Below are 16728 nucleotides of genomic sequence, written 5' to 3'. Positions count from 1 at the left end.
AATAGTTAGTTAATTGATTGATTAATGTTATTGATTGGTTAGTCCACTCAACCAGGTCTGAATCATTCCCTGGTTAGAGGGGAAGAATGGCAACCAGCAGTACATCTTACCTCAAGGATTTGTGGAATGAGTGATGATCATGACGAAGACCCGCCCTTAATGTCGGAAAGGATGGATTGATGCATGTCTAAAGTATTGAAACAAGCAAAGGAGAAAACCTTTGGGAAATGGAATGTGTCCGCAGTCTGAATGTAAGCTACATTCATTAGTAGAGTGATTACACACACACATTCACCATGCACAGCCTAGCAGGAACACTGTATGCTGTGTAAGGCAGCTCTTCAACATCCTGCAGTAAAGGGGTGTTTGCCATACGAGGGAACATGAGGAGAAAAGAGGAATTCATGTTGCTGTTTATTTGAGCTTTGGCCAAATCCAACCTTGAACTGTTGCACCAGCCAAGCAGCAAGACACACACACACACACACACACACACACACACACACACACACACACACACACACACACACACACACACAGTCAGTCTACCCATATCAAGGTGTATTTGTTTTTCCCTGCCCACCGTTTTACAGTGTAGGTCCTCCCAAAGCAGGTATTTCCCCTCTACACACACACACACACACACACACACACACACACACACACACACACACACACACACACACACACACACACACAGTCGTGGCAGTGGTACAGAGGGTGGCTGTCTGTGGTTTAAGTTTGAAGCCGTTGCATTGATAACCAGTAGCTGTGACTGGGAGACTGTGTGTCCGTCCCGCCTCGCTCTCCTCCTCTCCTCCTCTCCTCCCTCGCCCAGTCACTATCTCCTCCTCTTTCCTCTCGCCTAGTCAATCTCCTCCTCCCTTGCCCAGTCACTATCTCCTCCTCTCTCCCCTCGCCTAGTCACTATCCCCTCTTCTCTCCCCTCGCCTAGTCACTCTCTCCTGGGCCACCGCTCCAGGACTGCTCTCCCTCTTCTCTCCCCTCGCCTAGTTACTCTCTCCTGGGCCACCGCTCCAGGTCTGCTCTCCCTCTTCTCTGGTGCTAAGGTCGTTTTTGGTCCCTTTTTGGTACTTTTTGGGTCCTGTTCCAGTTGGATCTTTCAGTCATCATGATACCCTCTCCGCCATTGTTCCTGTTGCTGCTCGGCCTCATGGGAGCGCATGCCACCGCTCCCGTGTCCGTGGACCTCCGCACCGCTGCCGCCATGGGTAAGAACCTCCTGACCTCTAACCCTGACCCATAATCTAAAACCTAAACATTAATTGTATCCCTTAACCTCTTACCGTTAGTTATAACATACATCTACACTCTACGTACAGCTACACTCTACTACATACAGCCTCCACAATGGGTCAAGAATCATGATCCACTGACTTGGACTCTTAGCCCAACCCTAACCCCTAACCCCTAACCAATTATTCCTAACCCCAGTTTGCCCCTGACCCCAAATGGTGCAGTCACTTAGCCTCAGAGCCCCCTAAACAACCATTGTACCCTTTCCTAACCCCTAACCCCTGCATCTCTCCATCTTTCGGTCTTTCCTCCTCCTAGTGGTGTCTGCTGTGTAGAGTGGAACAGCCAGAGTGGGTTCTAGAGATAGATTATATGGCTGCTGGTCTAAGGCACTGCAGTCCCTGGTTCGAATCCAGGCTGCATCACATCCGGCTGTAATTGGAAGTCCCATAGGGCGGCGCACAATTGGCCCAGCGTCGTTCAGGTTTGGCTGGAGTAGGCTGTCATTGTAAATAAGAATTTGTTCTTAACTGACTTGCCTAGTTAAATAAAGTTTACATGTAAAATAGAATCACACAGAGACATCTGTCTCAATGATTGTTGGTGTTCCAAGCTGGCGCTGGTTCGAAGCTCTTTAGGGCATAGAGGTGGATAGAGTTCTAGCTGTATGTGGTTGGATACTGACTCCAATTGAGTCAGTCAGGGAACATTGAATGGATGTTATAGTTTCAAAGTATTTGTTTTTGTGTTAGAATAGTTTATTAAGAGTTTGTTGCTTGTGGGAAGTGTCAGTGTGCTTGAAAGTTTGGTTTTGGTATAAGTATTGTAATGAATTGTTAAGTTAGGTGTTCAAGTGTGTGTGTGTGTGTGTGTGTTGGATGTTAGAGGAGGTACTGTATAAACTGCTGCAGTGAGGGAGCGATGGAGGTGAAGGGGGAGAAGGGAGATCAGTGATGTTGCATAAACATAGGGTATGAACAATCACTCTGCTACGTACAACAACACTCTACTACATACAGCTACACTCTACTACATACAGCTACACTCTACTACATACAGCTACACTCTACTACATACAGTAACACTCTACTACATACAGCTACACTCTACTACGTACAGCTACACTCTACTACGTACAGCTACACTCTACTACATACAGCTACACTCTACTACATACAGCTACACTCTACTACATACAGCTACACTCTACTACATACAGCTACACTCTACTACATACAGCTACTCTCTACTACGTACAGCTACACTCTACTACGTACAGCTACACTCTACTACATACAGCTACACTCTACTACATACAGCTACACTCTACTACGTACAGCTACACTCTACTACATACAGCTACACTCTACTACATACAGCTACACTCTACTACATACAGCTACACTCTACTACATACAGCTACACTCTACTACATACAGCTACACTCTACTACATACAGCTACTCTCTACTACGTACAGCTACACTCTACTACGTACAGCTACACTCTACTACATACAGCTACACTCTACTACATACAGCTACACTCTACTACGTACAGCTACACTCTACTACATACAGCTACACTCTACTACATACAGCTACACTCTACTACATACAGCTACACTCTACTACATACAGCTACACTCTACTACGTACAGCTACACTCTACTACATACAGCTACACTCTACTACATACAGCTACACTCTACTACATACAGCTACACTCTACTACATACAGCTACACTCTACTACGTACAGCTACACTCTACTACATACAGCTACACTCTACTACATACAGCTACACTCTACTACGTACAGCTACACTCTACTACATACAGCTACACTCTACTACATACAGCTACACTCTACTACGTACAGCTACACTCTACTACGTACAGCTACACTCTACTACGTACAGCTACACTCTACTACATACAGCTAACGTACAGCTACACTCTACTACGTACAGCTACACTCTACTACATACAGCTACACTCTACGTACAGCTACACTCTACTACGTACAGCTACACTCTACTACGTACAGCTACACTCTACTACATACAGCAACACTTTACTGCATACAGCTACACTCTACTACGTACAGCTACACTCTACTACATACAGCTAACGTACAGCTACACTACTACGTACAGCTACACTCTACGTACAGCTACACAGCTCTCTCTCTCTCCCTCGTTCTCTACCGCCTCTCTCTCTCTACTGCCTCTCTCTCTCCCTCGTTCTCTACTGCCTCTCTCTCTACTGCCTTTCTCTCTCCCTCGTTCTCTACTGCCCCTCTCTCACTCTACTGCCACTTTCTCTCCCTCGTTCTCTACTGCCTCTCTCTCTCTACGGCCTCCCTCTCCCCCTCGTTCTCTACTGCCTCTCTCTCTCTCTACTGCCTCTCTCTCTTCCTCGTTCTCTACTGCACCTCTCTCTCTACTGCCTTTCTCTCTCTCTCTACTGCCTCTCTCTCTCCCTCGTTCTCCACTGCCTCTCTCTCTCCCTCGTTCTCTACTGCCTCTCTCTCTACTGCCTCTCTCTCTACTGCCTCTCTCTCTACTGCCTCTCTTTCTCCCTCGTTCTCTACTGCCTCTCTCTCTCCCTTGTTCTCTACTGCCTCTCTCTCTCCCTCGTTCTCTACTGCCTCTCTCTCTCCCTCATTCTCTACTGCCTCTCTCTCTCTACTGCCTTTCTCTCTCCCTTGTTCTCTACTGCCTCTCTCTCTCCCTCGTTCTCTACTGCCTCTCTCTCTCCCTCATTCTCTACTGCCTCTCTCTCTCTACTGCCTCGCGCTCTCCCTTGTTCTCTACCGCCTCTCTCTCTCTACCGCCTCTCTCTCTACTGCCTCTCTCTGTCTGCTGGCTCTCTCTCTCTCTACTGCCTCTCTCTACTGCCTTTCTCTCTCCCTCGTTCTCCACTGCCTCTCTCTCTCCCTTGTTCTCTACTGCCTCTCTCTCTACTGCCTTTCTCTCTCCCTCGTTCTCTACTGCCTCTCTCTCTCCCTCGTTCTCTACTGCCTCTCTCTCTCCCTCATTCTCTACTGCCTCTCTCTCTCTACTATCTCTCTCTCTCCCTTGTTCTCTACTGGCTCTCTCTCTCTCCCTCATTCTCTACTGCCTCTCTCGCTCCCTCGTTCTCTACTGCCTCTCTCTCTCTACTGCCTCTCTCTCCCTCGTTCTCTACTGCCTCTCTCTCTACTGCCTCTCTCTCTCCCTCGTTCTCTACTGCCTCTCTCTCTCTACTATCTCTCTCTCTCCCTTGTTCTCTACTGGCTCTCTCTCTCTCCCTCATTCTCTACTGCCTCTCCCGCTCCCTCGTTCTCTACTGCCTCTCTCTCTCTACTGCCTCTCTCTCCCTCGTTCTCTACTGCCTCTCTCTCTACTGCCTCTCTCTCTCCCTCGTTCTCTACTGCCTTTCTCTCTCTACTGCCTCTCTCTCTACTGCCTCTCTCTCTCCTTCGTTCTCTACTGCCTCTCTCGCTACTGCCTTTCTCTCTCCCTCGTTCTCTACTGCCCCTCTCTCACTCTACTGCCACTTTCTGTCCCTCGTTCTCTACTGCCTCTCTCTCTCTACTGCCTCCCTCTCTCGCTCGTTCTCTACTGCCTCTCTCTCTCTACTGCCTCCCTCTCCCCCTCGTTCTCTACTGCCTCTCTCTCTCTCTACTGCCTCTCTCTCTTCCTCGTTCTCTACTGCCCCTCTCTCTCTACTGCCTTTCTCTCTCTCTCTACTGCCTCTCTCTCTCCCTCGTTCTCTACTGCCTCTCTCTCTCTACTGCCTTTCTCTCTCCCTCGTTCTCTACTGCCTCTCTCTTTACTGCCTCTCTCTCCCTCATTCTCTACTGCCTCTCTCTCTCTAGTGCCTTTCTCTCGCCCTCGTTCTCTACTGCCTCTCTCTCTTTACTGCCTCTCTCTCCCTCATTCTCTACTGCCTCTCTCTCTCCCTCGTTGTCTATGACTCACTGTGACTCTCTCTATTTCTCTCTCTAGCTTGCTGTATTGTGTGTATTTTACTTTGTTGAGGTGACAGTAGACTGATCTGTTTTTGGAAAACGTATCTTCTCTCTCTCATCATCTTCATCATCATCGTATCTATAACTCAAAATCATCTAAGGCTTCCTCTCAGTCTGGTTCAGTCTAGTTCCGGGTGATTAATACACCCAGACTCATTGACCGCTCATTCTCTCTTTTTGCTCCCTCTATCTTGTCTCCGTTTCATACCATCCATCCCTTTCTCCCTCCCTAATACCCCACTCTCTCGCTCTCTCTCTTTGCCCCTCCCTTTATTTGCTCCTCCCTCTTACCTTTCTCCTCACTCCTTGCATCCTCATACCTGGTTTTCACTCTCCCTCTCCACTCTTTCACTCCCCCTCCCCACGCTTTCACTCCCCCTTTCTACTCTTTGCTCCCACTTCTCCCTCTTGTCCTCTCCCCCACCTCTACAAATCCCTCCTCTCTCAATTGAATTCAAAGAGAATATGAACAGCAGAATTGACCAGCCATTGAAGATTTTCTGAATAGGAATTTGAATAGTAGTAATCATTGTCACTAATAATAATCAATCCCCCCCCCTCCCCCCCCTCCAGCGGCAGGTCTGTGTAACACTCGCCCTACAGACCTGGTGTTCATCGTGGACAGCAGTAGGAGCGTGCGTCCGTCAGAGTTCGAGCAGGTCAAGGTGTTCCTGGCCAAGGTCATCGAGGGACTGGATGTTGGACCTGACGCCACACGGGTCGGAGTGGTCAACTATGCCAGCCGCGTCAAAAATGAGGTGTGTGTGTTTGAGTGGTGAGATATAGAATTTTAATGGACTCCATAACTGTCCTGACATTCACCGATGTCCACACGTTCTGTATGCTGCCCCCTTCTGACTCTCCTGAGTACTACATCACCGCTATGTTGTCCCCAAAAGTTCCAAGATAATCTATTTAGGATGTACTCACACACACACACACACACACACACACACACACACACACACACACACACACACACACACACTCACACTCACACTCACACACACACACCTAACTCTTGTCTCTCTCCAGCTGTCTCTGAAGACCCATAAAACCAAGGCAGGTCTGGTAAAGGCTGTGACTAAGATCGAGCCCCTGTCCACTGGCACCATGACCGGCCTTGCTATCCAGTTCGCCCTCAACGTAGCTTTCAGCGAGGCTGAGGGCGCCCGCGTCAAGTCCCCAGACATCAGCAAGGTAGGTTAGACGCACACCAGACCTGGGTTCAAATCCTATCTGAAATCTTTAAAATACTTAGATTTTCTTTAGCCTGCCTGTAGTGCCAGATGGGTGGGTTTTACATTTTTGGGACTTTTGTATTTGGTCCATTGCAACAGGCAAGCTCAATCAAACACCTTGGCCTTTACACAACCCTTATCGCCATTTTGTGTCTCAGCGACCGGCTGCTGTTTTATGTCTGCGTGACCTAACGCAGTTCCTGTTAATCAACTAGTCTATCCAACTAATGTCGTATCGTTGCCATATCTCCTCCAGGTGGCCATCATTGTGACAGACGGTCGTCCCCAGGACAACGTAAAGGATGTGGCAGCGCGTGCCCGGGATGCGGGTATCGAGCTATACGCCATTGGCGTAGGGCGTGTAGACCTGAATACGCTGAAGCAGATCGCCAGCGAGCAGCTGGACGACCACGTGGACTACGTAGAGAGCTACTCAGTCATCGAGAAACTCACCAAGAAGTTCCAGGAGGCTTTCTGTGGTGAGAGAGGGAGGGAGAAAGAGGGAAAGACAGGAAGGACAGAGAAGGGGGATAAAGAGGGAATGAAAGAGATGGTAATCATAAGATGGCCATACTAGAAAAGACTAACATTGCAATATGGTCTGATATGTTACTGATAAGTGGTCTGTTCTAGTGTGGCCTATTGACAAGGAGAGAGGATGTGTTTGACAAGGAGAGAGGATGTGTTTGACAAGGAGAAAGGGTGTGTTTGACAAGGAGAGAGGGTGTGTTTGACAAGGAGATGGTATGTGTTTGACAAGGAGAAAGGGTGTGTTTGACAAGGAGAGAGGGTGTGTTTGACAAGGAGAGAGGATGTGTTTGACAAGGAGAAAGGGTGTGTTTGACAAGGAGATGGTATGTGTTTGACAAGGAGAGAGGATGTGTTTGACAAGGAGAGAGGATGTGTTTGACAAGGAGATGGTATGTGTTTGACAAGGAGAGAGGATGTGTTTGACAAGGAGAGAGGATGTGTTTGACAAGGAGAGAGGATGTGTTTGACAAGGAGAGAGGATGTGTTTGACAAAGGGGGGAAGGAGAGATGATGTGTTTGACAAGGAGATGGGATGTGTTTGACAAAGGAGGGAAGTAGAGAGGATGTGTTTGACAAGGAGAGAGGATGTGTTTGACAAGTAGAGAGGATGTGTTTGACAAGGAGAAAGGATGTGTTTGACAAAGGAGGGAAGGAGAGAGGATGTGTTTGACAAGGAGAGAGGATGTGTTTGACAAAGGAGGGAAGGAGAGAGGATGTGTTTGACAAGGGGAAAGGATGTGTTTGACAAAGGAGGGAAGGAGAGAGGATGTGTTTGACAAGGAGAAAGGATGTGTTTGACAAGGAGAGAGGATGTGTTTGACAAGGAGAGAGGATTTGTTTGACAAAGGAGGGAAGGAGAGAGGATGTGTTTGACAAGGAGAAAGGATGTGTTTGACAAAGGAGGGAAGTAGAGAGGATGTGTTTGACAAGGAGAGAGGATGTGTTTGACAAGTAGAGAGGATGTGTTTGACAAGGAGAAAGGATGTGTTTGACAAAGGAGGGAAGGAGAGAGGATGTGTTTGACAAGGAGAAAGGATGTGTTTGACAAAGGAGGGAAGGAGAGAGGATGTGTTTGACAAGGAGAAAGGATGTGTTTGACAAAGGAGGGAAGGAGAGAGGATGTGTTTGACAAGGAGAGAGGATGTGTTTGACAAGGAGAGAGGATGTGTTTGACAAAGGAGGGAAGGAGAGAGGATGTGTTTGACAAGGAGAGAGGATGTGTTTGACAAGGAGGGAGGATGTGTTTGACAAAGGAGGGAAGGAGAGAGGATATGTTTGACAAGGAAAGAGGATGTGTTTGACAAGGAGAGAGGATGTGTTTGACGGAGGGAGGGAAGGAGAGAGGATGTGTTTGACGGAGGGAGGGAGGATGTGTTTGACAAGGAGAGAGGATGTGTTTGACGGAGGGAGGGAAGGAGAGAGGATGTGTTTGACGGAGGGAGGGAGGATGTGTTTGACAAGGAGAGAGGATGTGTTTGACGGAGGGAGGGAAAGAGAGAGGATGTGTTTGACGGAGGGAGGATGTGTTTGACAAGGAGAGAAGATGTGTTTGACGGAGGGAGGGAGGATGTGTTTGACAAGGAGAGAGGATGTGTTTGACGGAGGGAGGGAGGATGTGTTTGACAAGGAGAGAGGATGTGTTTGACGGAGGGAGGGAGGATGTGTTTGACAAGGAGAGAGGATGTGTTTGACTGAGGTAGGGAGGATGTGTTTGACAAGGAGAGAGGATGTGTTTGACGGAGGGAGGATGTGTTTGACAAGGAGAGAGGATGTGTTTGACAAGGAGAGAGGATGTGTTTGACAAGTAGAGAGGATGTGTTTGACAAGGAGAGAGGATGTGTTTGATGGAGGGAGGATGTGTTTGACAAGGAGAGAGGATGTGTTTGACAAGGAGAGAGGATGTGTTTGACAAGTAGAGAGGATGTGTTTGACAAGGAGAGAGGATGTGTTTGACGGAGGGAGGATGTGTTTGACAAGGAGAGAGGATGTGTTTGACGGAGGGAGGGAGGATGTGTTTGACAAGGAGAGAGGATGTGTTTGACGGAGGGAGGGAGGATGTGTTTGACAAGGAGGGAGGATGTGTTTGACAAGGAGAGAAGATGTGTTTGACGGAGGGAGGGAGGATGTGTTTGACAAGGAGAGAAGATGTGTTTGACGGAGGGAGGGAGGATGTGTTTGACAAGGAGAGAGGATGTGTTTGACGGAGGGAGGATGTGTTTGACAAGGAGAGAAGATGTGTTTGACAAAGGAGGGAAGGAGAGAGGATGTGTTTGACAAGGAGAGAAGATGTGTTTGACAAAGGAGGGAAGGAGAGAGGATGTGTTTGACGGAGGGAGGATGTGTTTGACGGAGGGAGGATGTGTTTGACAAGGAGAGAGGATGTGTTTGACGGAGGGAGGGAAGGAGAGAGGATGTGTTTGACGGAGGGAGGGAGGATGTGTTTGACAAGGAGAGAGGATGTGTTTGACGGAGGTAGGGAGGATGTGTTTGACAAGGAGAGAGGATGTGTTTGACGGAGGGAGGATGTGTTTGACAAGGAGAGAAGATGTGTTTGACGGAGGGAGGGAAGGAGAGAGGATGTGTTTGACGGAGGTAGGGAGGATGTGTTTGACAAGGAGAGAAGATGTGTTTGACGGAGGTAGGGAGGATGTGTTTGACAAGGAGAGAGGATGTGTTTGACGGAGGGAGGATGTGTTTGACAAGGAGAGAAGATGTGTTTGACGGAGGGAGGGAAGGAGAGAGGATGTGTTTGACGGAGGTAGGGAGGATGTGTTTGACAAGGAGAGAAGATGTGTTTGACGGAGGGAGGGAGGGAGGGGGATTGGAGAGAAGTCTTCACCATCATCGTCCTTTTCTTCATCCTCACCAAAGGATTTGGTGGGTGTGGCTAGGGTAAGGTGTCATTCTTCAGTAACTCCTCCTCCTCTGAGGGGTGAGACTGAAGCTTCTGATTAGTGTTCCACTAGTGTTAATCAAATCAAACCTCCAATCAGCTCCAGTCTTGGGCGGGCCCATTTGCTAGCTGTTTGAATGGCGCTTGTATATAGCCAATCATGTTGGATGACCCTCCCAGGGGTGGAGGTGCATGTAAACAGGGATGGCTTCATATTGGACAAGCCTATACCTGACAGTGACATAATTTGGAAACTACCAATTACCTTTTCTAATTCCAATTTCCACATTTATTTTCAATTGGGACAATAAAGCTATTTGGTCTAAAGCAGGTATAAATCTCTCCAAACTCTCTCACCCCTGTCTCTTTAATGATCCACTGTCTTCTACAACAAACATCAGATTCCAGTAGATCCTACCGGATTCCTTTTAAATCACTAGATCTCAGTGGATCCTTAAAATCAACTGTAGATTTTCCTCCAGTTTTCAAACTGACATAGTGTTATTCTGTCCCCTAACCCCCACCACCCCACCCCTGTGGTGTGTGTGTGTCTGCGAGCGTGCTTCTACGTGTGCCTGCATGTGTGTGTGTGCGTGTGTGTGTGTTCCCTCCTGTGTATGTGTGTCTGTGCGTACCTCCTGTGTATGTGTGTCTGTGCGTACCTCCTGTGTATGTGTGTCTGTGCGTACCTCCTGTGTATGTGTGTCTGTGCGTACCTCCTGTGTATGTGTGTCTGTGCGTACCTCCTGTGTATGTGTGTCTGTGCGTACCTCCTGTGTATGTGTGTCTGTGCGTACCCCCTGTGTATGTGTGTCTGTGCGTACCTCCTGTGTATGTGTGTCTGTGCGTACCTCCTGTGTATGTGTGTCTGTGCGTACCTCCTGTGTATGTGTGTCTGTGCGTACCTCCTGTGTATGTGTGTCTGTGCGTAACTCCTGTGTATGTGTGTCTGTGCGTACCTCCTGTGTATGTGTGTCTGTGCGTACCTCCTGTGTATGTGTGTCTGTGCGTACCCCCTGTGTATGTGTGTCTGTGCGTACCTCCTGTGTATGTGTGTCTGTGCGTACCTCCTGTGTATGTGTGTCTGTGCGTACCTCCTGTGTATGTGTGTCTGTGCGTACCCCCTGTGTGTATGTGTGTCTGTGCGTACCCCCTGTGTATGTGTGTCTGTGCGTACCTCCTGTGTATGTGTGTCTGTGCGTACCTCCTGTGTATGTGTGTCTGTGCGTACCTCCTGTGTATGTGTCTGTGCGTACCTCCTGTGTATGTGTGTCTGTGCGTACCCCCTGTGTATGTGTGTCTGTGCGTACCCCCTGTGTATGTGTGTCTGTGCGTACCTCCTGTGTATGTGTGTCTGTGCGTACCTCCTGTGTATGTGTGTCTGTGCGTACCTCCTGTGTATGTGTGTCTGTGCGTACCTCCTGTGTATGTGTGTCTGTGCGTACCTCCTGTGTATGTGTGTCTGTGCGTACCTCCTGTGTATGTGTGTCTGTGCATACCCCCTGTGTATGTGTGTCTGTGCGTACCCCCTGTGTATGTGTGTCTGTGCGTACCTCCTGTGTATGTGTGTCTGTGCGTACCTCCTGTGTATGTGTGTCTGTGCGTACCTCCTGTGTATTTGTGTCTGTGCGTACCCCCTGTGTATGTGTGTCTGTGCGTACCTCCTGTGTATGTGTGTCTGTGCGTACCCCCTGTGTATGTGTGTCTGTGCGTACCCCCTGTGTATGTGTGTCTGTGCGTACCCCCTGTGTATGTGTGTCTGTGCGTACCTCCTGTGTATGTGTGTCTGTGCGTACCTCCTGTGTATGTGTGTCTGTGCGTACCTCCTGTGTATGTGTCTGTGCGTACCTCCTGTGTATGTGTGTCTGTGCGTACCTCCTGTGTATGTGTGTCTGTGCGTACCTCCTGTGTATGTGTGTCTGTGCGTACCTCCTGTGTATGTGTCTGTGCGTACCTCCTGTGTATGTGTGTCTGTGCGTACCTCCTGTGTATGGGTGTACCTCCTGTGTATGTGTCTGTGCATACCTCCTGTGTATGTGTGTCTGTGCGTACCTCCTGTGTATGGGCGTACCTCCTGTGTATGTGTGTCTGTGCGTACCCCCTGTGTATGAGTGTCTGTGCGTACCTCCTGTGTATGTGTGTCTGTGCGTACCCCCTGTGTATGTGTGTCTGTGCGTACCTCCTGTGTATGTGTGTCTGTGCGTACCTCCTGTGTATGTGTGTCTGTGCGTACCTCCTGTGTATGTGTGTCTGTGCGTACCTCCTGTGTATGTGTGTCTGTGCGTACCCCCTGTGTATGAGTGTCTGTGCGTACCTCCTGTGTATGTGTGTCTGTGCGTACCCCCTGTGTATGTGTGTCTGTGCGTACCTCCTGTGTATGTGTGTCTGTGCGTACCTCCTGTGTATGTGTGTCTGTGCATGCCTAAACACAGTGGCGGACCTGTGTGCCACTGGAGATCATGACTGTCAGCAGGTATGCATCAGCGCACCAGGGTCATTCAAGTGTGCCTGCAAGGAGGGCTTCAGTCTACTGGAGGATGGCAAAAGCTGCAGCGGTGAGTGTGTGTGTGTGTGTGTGTGTGTGTGTGTGTGTGTGTGTGTGTGTGTGAGAGAGAGAGAGAGAGAGAGTAAGTCTGTGTGTGTGTGTGTGTGTGAGAGAGAGAGAATTATAGAATGTATGAGTATTGTAGAATTTGAGTGTGAGGTGTAAACATCCCCCTCGTCCCCCCAGCCTGCAGTAATGCCGCCACAGACGTGGTGTTCCTGATCGATGGTTCTAAGAGTGTGCGTCCAGAGAACTTTGAGCTGGTCAAGAAGTGGATCAACCAGATCATAGACAAACTGGACGTCTCCGAGACCAAGGCTCATGTTGGACTGGTCCAGTACTCCAGCTCTGTCAAACAGGTGTGTGTGTGTTTTAATAACATGAGATTACAGGATTACAATTTGAGGTTCACTTTATTTATTTATTATTGTGAGAAACCTTTGACTAACTGTGATAACTCACAACCTCCTCACCCTCCTCGTCCTCCCCTCCTCACCTTACTCACCCTCCTCCCCTCTCAGGAGTTCCCTCTGGGACGTTACAACAACAAGAAGGACCTGAAGGACGCAGTGAAGAAGATGGCCTACATGGAGAGGGGGACCATGACAGGACAGGCCCTGCGCTACCTGACCGACAGCAGCTTTGCACCAGCCGGTGGGGCACGGCCCGGGGTTGCCAAGGTCGGCATTGTGTTCACCGATGGACGCAGCCAGGACTACATTGGAGACGCCGCCAAGAAGGCCAAGGAGCAAGGTGAGGGAGGGAAGAAGGAAGAGTGTTTAACTGTGTGTGTGAAAGGATGTGTGAATGCATGTGTAGTCATCTCCAAGGGTCAGTCACGTTTATTTTGTGACGTTTTACTGTGGATCCACTCTGCATGAGGTATTAAAGTGTGTGTGTGTGTATCTGTCTCTAATCATGGTCTTTCTAACACCCAACCCTCTCTCTCCCTCTCACCCTCTCGCTCTCTCCCCCTTCGCTCTCTCGCTCTCTCCCTCCCCTACTCTCTCCCCCCACTCCCCTCTCTCCCTCCCACCCTCTCACTCTCTCCCACTCCCCTCTCTCCCTCTCGCTCTCTCCCTCCCCTAATCTCTCCCCCCACTCCCCTCTCTCCCTCCCACCCTCTCACTCTCTCCCCCCTCGCTCTCTCGCTCTCTCCCTCCCCTACTCTCTCCCCCCACTCCCCCTCTCTCCCTTTCTCCCTCCTCACTCTCTCCCCTCCCCCGGCTCTCCCCCCTCCTCTCTATCTCTCTCTAGGTTTTAGGATGTATGCTGTGGGCGTGGGTAATGCTGTAGAGGATGAGTTGAGGGAGATAGCATCACAGCCAACAGGAGAACACTACTTCTACACTGCAGACTTCAAAGCCATGACAGCCATCGCTAAGAAGCTGCAGATCAACATCTGTCAAGGTCTGACACACACACCAACACACATTCACACACACACCTGTTTGACAGAGCTGGAGTACTGGACCAGTCCAACATGAGCCTTGGTCTCGGAGACATGATCTGGTTGATCCACTTCTTGACCAGCTGCAAGGTTCTCTAGATGCACACTCTTAGAACCATCGTTTAGGAACACCATGTCTGTGGCGGCATTACTGCAGGCTGGGGGGACGAGGGGGGATGAGGGGTATTAAACAAATACACATCACACTCAAAACTCTACACTACACATATATTTAATCATTCTCTCTCTCTCTCATTTAATCACACACACAGAATGTCTTCCCTGCTCATAAAGTAAATCTCCCCTACCCTATGTGACTATGCTGTCTGTCTTTACAGAGGAGGACCCATGTGATTGTGACTATGCTGTCTGTCTTTACAGAGGAGGACCCATGTGATTGTGACTTTATGCTGTCTCTCTTTACAGAGGAGGACCCATGTGATTGTGACTTTATGCTGTCTGTCTTTACAGAGGAGGACCCATGTGATTGTGACTATGCTGTCTGTCTTTACAGAGGAGGACCCATGTGAATGTGACTTTATGCTGTCTGTCTTTACAGAGGAGGATCCATGTGATTGTGACTTTATGCTGTCTGTCTTTACAGAGGAGGATCCATGTGAATGTGACTTTATGCTGTCTGTCTTTACAGAGGAGGACCCATGTGAATGTGACTCTGTCGTTAAGTTCCAGAAAAAAGTAGAAGAAGCCTTACAGGCACTAACGAAAAAACATATCCTTTACAAGAGTGTGAGAGTACGGTAAAAGTGTTGTTACCACTGTGTTACATCTGCCTTCCTGTGGTTTCCTTGACTCTGATTTCACTGGAGGGCGTGTCGAAGAGGATCGCTGCACTGGAGAACAAGATTGTCTGAGGATACACACACATACCCCAAACACCCCCCACAACACACACCCTGTTTTTACTTCCTGTTGAGTCTGAAGAGGAGTTTATGACCTCTGAGCTTTGACCCCCGCCCCATTTCTCTTTAGCACCCCTCTCTTTCTGCCTCACCTTGTCCATCACTGGGTTTCCTGGAGATGGAGCACCGGTCACCATGGTAACTCATCTTCTGTCTTTTGCCTCTGAAAGTCTCCCCCTCATAGGCAGCCTGTGTGTGCGTTAATAAAAGTCTTCCCTCATAGGGAACCGGTGTTTGTAACACTGAAGGGTCCTATCTTTAAGGCGGCCTGTGTGTGCGCAATGTATAGTCTTCCCCAAAGGCAGCTTGTGTCTTATCATTCCCAGTGGAACAGGACATCAGTTCCATTGATCATTTTGTTGTTATGTGTCTCTCCCTGCATCTCTCACTCATCTCTTTCTTTCCCCTGTTGTCACCATACGAAGGTATCTATTTTGTATGGAATATATATATAAAAGGTAATTTAATATAAGATTGGTCTTAAAGATACATGTTCTGATGATTTTTTTATTTTCCTAAATAAAGACATTTCAGGAAGTACACATTGTTAATATAAGTGGAGAAGGTATGATACAACTGACGTCATCATGATCATGAGCTACACAGAGTGAGGAACAGTGTTCACTGGGAGTACTGAAAATCAAATCTAATTTTATTTGTCACATTCACATGTTTAGCAGATGTTATTGCGAGTGTAGCGAAATGCTTGTGCCTCCAACTGTAATAGCTAACAATTTCACAACAATACACACAAATCTAAAGTCAAGGAATGGAATTAAGAATATATAAATATTTGGGCGAGCGATGTATAAGTATAAGATACAGTAGAATAGGATAGGATAGGATACAGTATGAGTAATGCAAAATATGTAAACATTATTAACACTTCGCGCGCCAATCCCGTTAATGGGATTGATTTGACAACACCCAGTGAAATAGCACCGCGCCAAATTCAAAGTCTTGTTATTTTTATTTTATTTTACCCCTTTTTCTCCCCAATTTAGTGGTATCCAATTGTTAGTATCTTGTCTCATCACTACAACTCCCGTACGGGCTCGGGAGAGACGAAGGTCATGCGTCCTCCGATACACAACCCAACCAAGCTGCACTGCTTCTTAACACAGCGCGCATCCAACCCGGAAGCCAGCGGCACCAATGTGTCAGAGGAAACTAATAAATGTCCATTTATTTGGCGCGTATGATTCACCTGGCAACCTTGGTTAGCGTGCACTGCGCCCGGCCAGCCACAGGAGTCGCTGGTGCACGATGAGACAAGGATATACCTACCGGCCAAACCCTCCCTAACCCGGACGACGCTAGGCCAATTGTGCGTCGCCCCACGGACCTCCCGGTCGCGGTCGGTTACGACAGAGCCTGGGCGCGAACCCTGGGTCTCTGGTGGCACAGCTAGCGCTGCAGTACAGCACCCTTAACCACTGCGCCACCCGGGAGGCATGAACTTCTTGTTAATCCAGCCACAGTGTCAGAATTCAAAAAGGCTTTACGGCGAAAGCAAACCATGCTATTATCTGAGGACAGCACCCCAGCAAACATACACATGAAAATCATAATTCAACCCGCCAGGCAAAAGTCAGAAATAACATATAATTCATGCCTTACCTTTGAAGATCTTCTTCTGTTGGCACTCCAATATGTCCATTAAACATCACAAATGGTCCTTTTGTTCGATAAATTCTGTCTTTATATATCCAAAATGTCAATTTATTTAGCGCGTATGATTCAGAAAATACACCTGTTCCAACTCGCGCAACATTACTACACATTATCTAATTAGTTACCTGTAAACTTGATCCAAACATTTCAAACAACTGTCCTAATCCAACTTTAGGTATTTTTAAATGTAAATAATCGATCA

At 48.3% G+C, this 16728-nt stretch overlaps 1 protein-coding gene and 1 long non-coding RNA gene across 3 annotated transcripts; one reads left to right on the top strand and one right to left on the bottom strand.

Annotated features, from left to right (window-relative positions):
- The first annotated feature begins 752 nt into the window (after positions 1–752).
- matn1 (matrilin 1) lies at positions 753–15392 on the top strand. Of its 2 annotated transcripts, XM_090208920.1 has the most exons (10): positions 753–1232; positions 5846–6030; positions 6308–6472; positions 6770–6992; positions 12370–12492; positions 12669–12841; positions 13004–13235; positions 13740–13892; positions 14582–14662; positions 14755–15392. In XM_090208920.1, the coding sequence occupies exons 1-10, from the start codon at positions 1133–1135 to the stop codon at positions 14802–14804; spliced, it is 1485 nt and encodes a 494-aa protein (XP_090065046.1). In that variant the 5' UTR covers positions 753–1132; the 3' UTR covers positions 14805–15392. The 2 variants fall into 2 exon arrangements, with proteins under 2 accessions (XP_090065046.1, XP_090065047.1); XM_090208921.1 differs by lacking the exon at positions 12370–12492 and having other exon boundaries at positions 768–1232.
- Positions 12877–15843, bottom strand: LOC149975613 (uncharacterized). Its single transcript, XR_016488585.1, has 3 exons — positions 14707–15843; positions 13930–14090; positions 12877–13197 (listed from the first exon to the last, which is right to left on the bottom strand). It is a non-coding gene; the product is annotated as an uncharacterized LOC149975613 (long non-coding RNA).
- Between the last annotated feature and the right edge of the window lie 885 nt (positions 15844–16728).

The sequence above is a fragment of the Oncorhynchus mykiss genome, chromosome 18 (assembly GCF_057628025.1).
Source record: "Oncorhynchus mykiss isolate SJ-2025 chromosome 18, ASM5762802v1, whole genome shotgun sequence".
Taxonomy (NCBI): domain Eukaryota; kingdom Metazoa; phylum Chordata; class Actinopteri; order Salmoniformes; family Salmonidae; genus Oncorhynchus; species Oncorhynchus mykiss.
Note: the sequence above shows the minus strand (reverse complement) of the source record. Positions and strands in the feature narration are given on the sequence as shown.

Coding starts and splice junctions, on each gene's coding strand:
- matn1 (XM_090208920.1), top strand. CDS start 1,133: ATGATACCCTCTCCGCCATTGTTCCTGTTGCTGCTCGGCCTCATGGGA. Junction 12,842..13,003: donor ACTCCAGCTCTGTCAAACAG/GTGTGTGTGTGT, acceptor CTCCCCTCTCAG/GAGTTCCCTCTGGGACGTTA. Junction 13,236..13,739: donor CAAGAAGGCCAAGGAGCAAG/GTGAGGGAGGGA, acceptor ATCTCTCTCTAG/GTTTTAGGATGTATGCTGTG.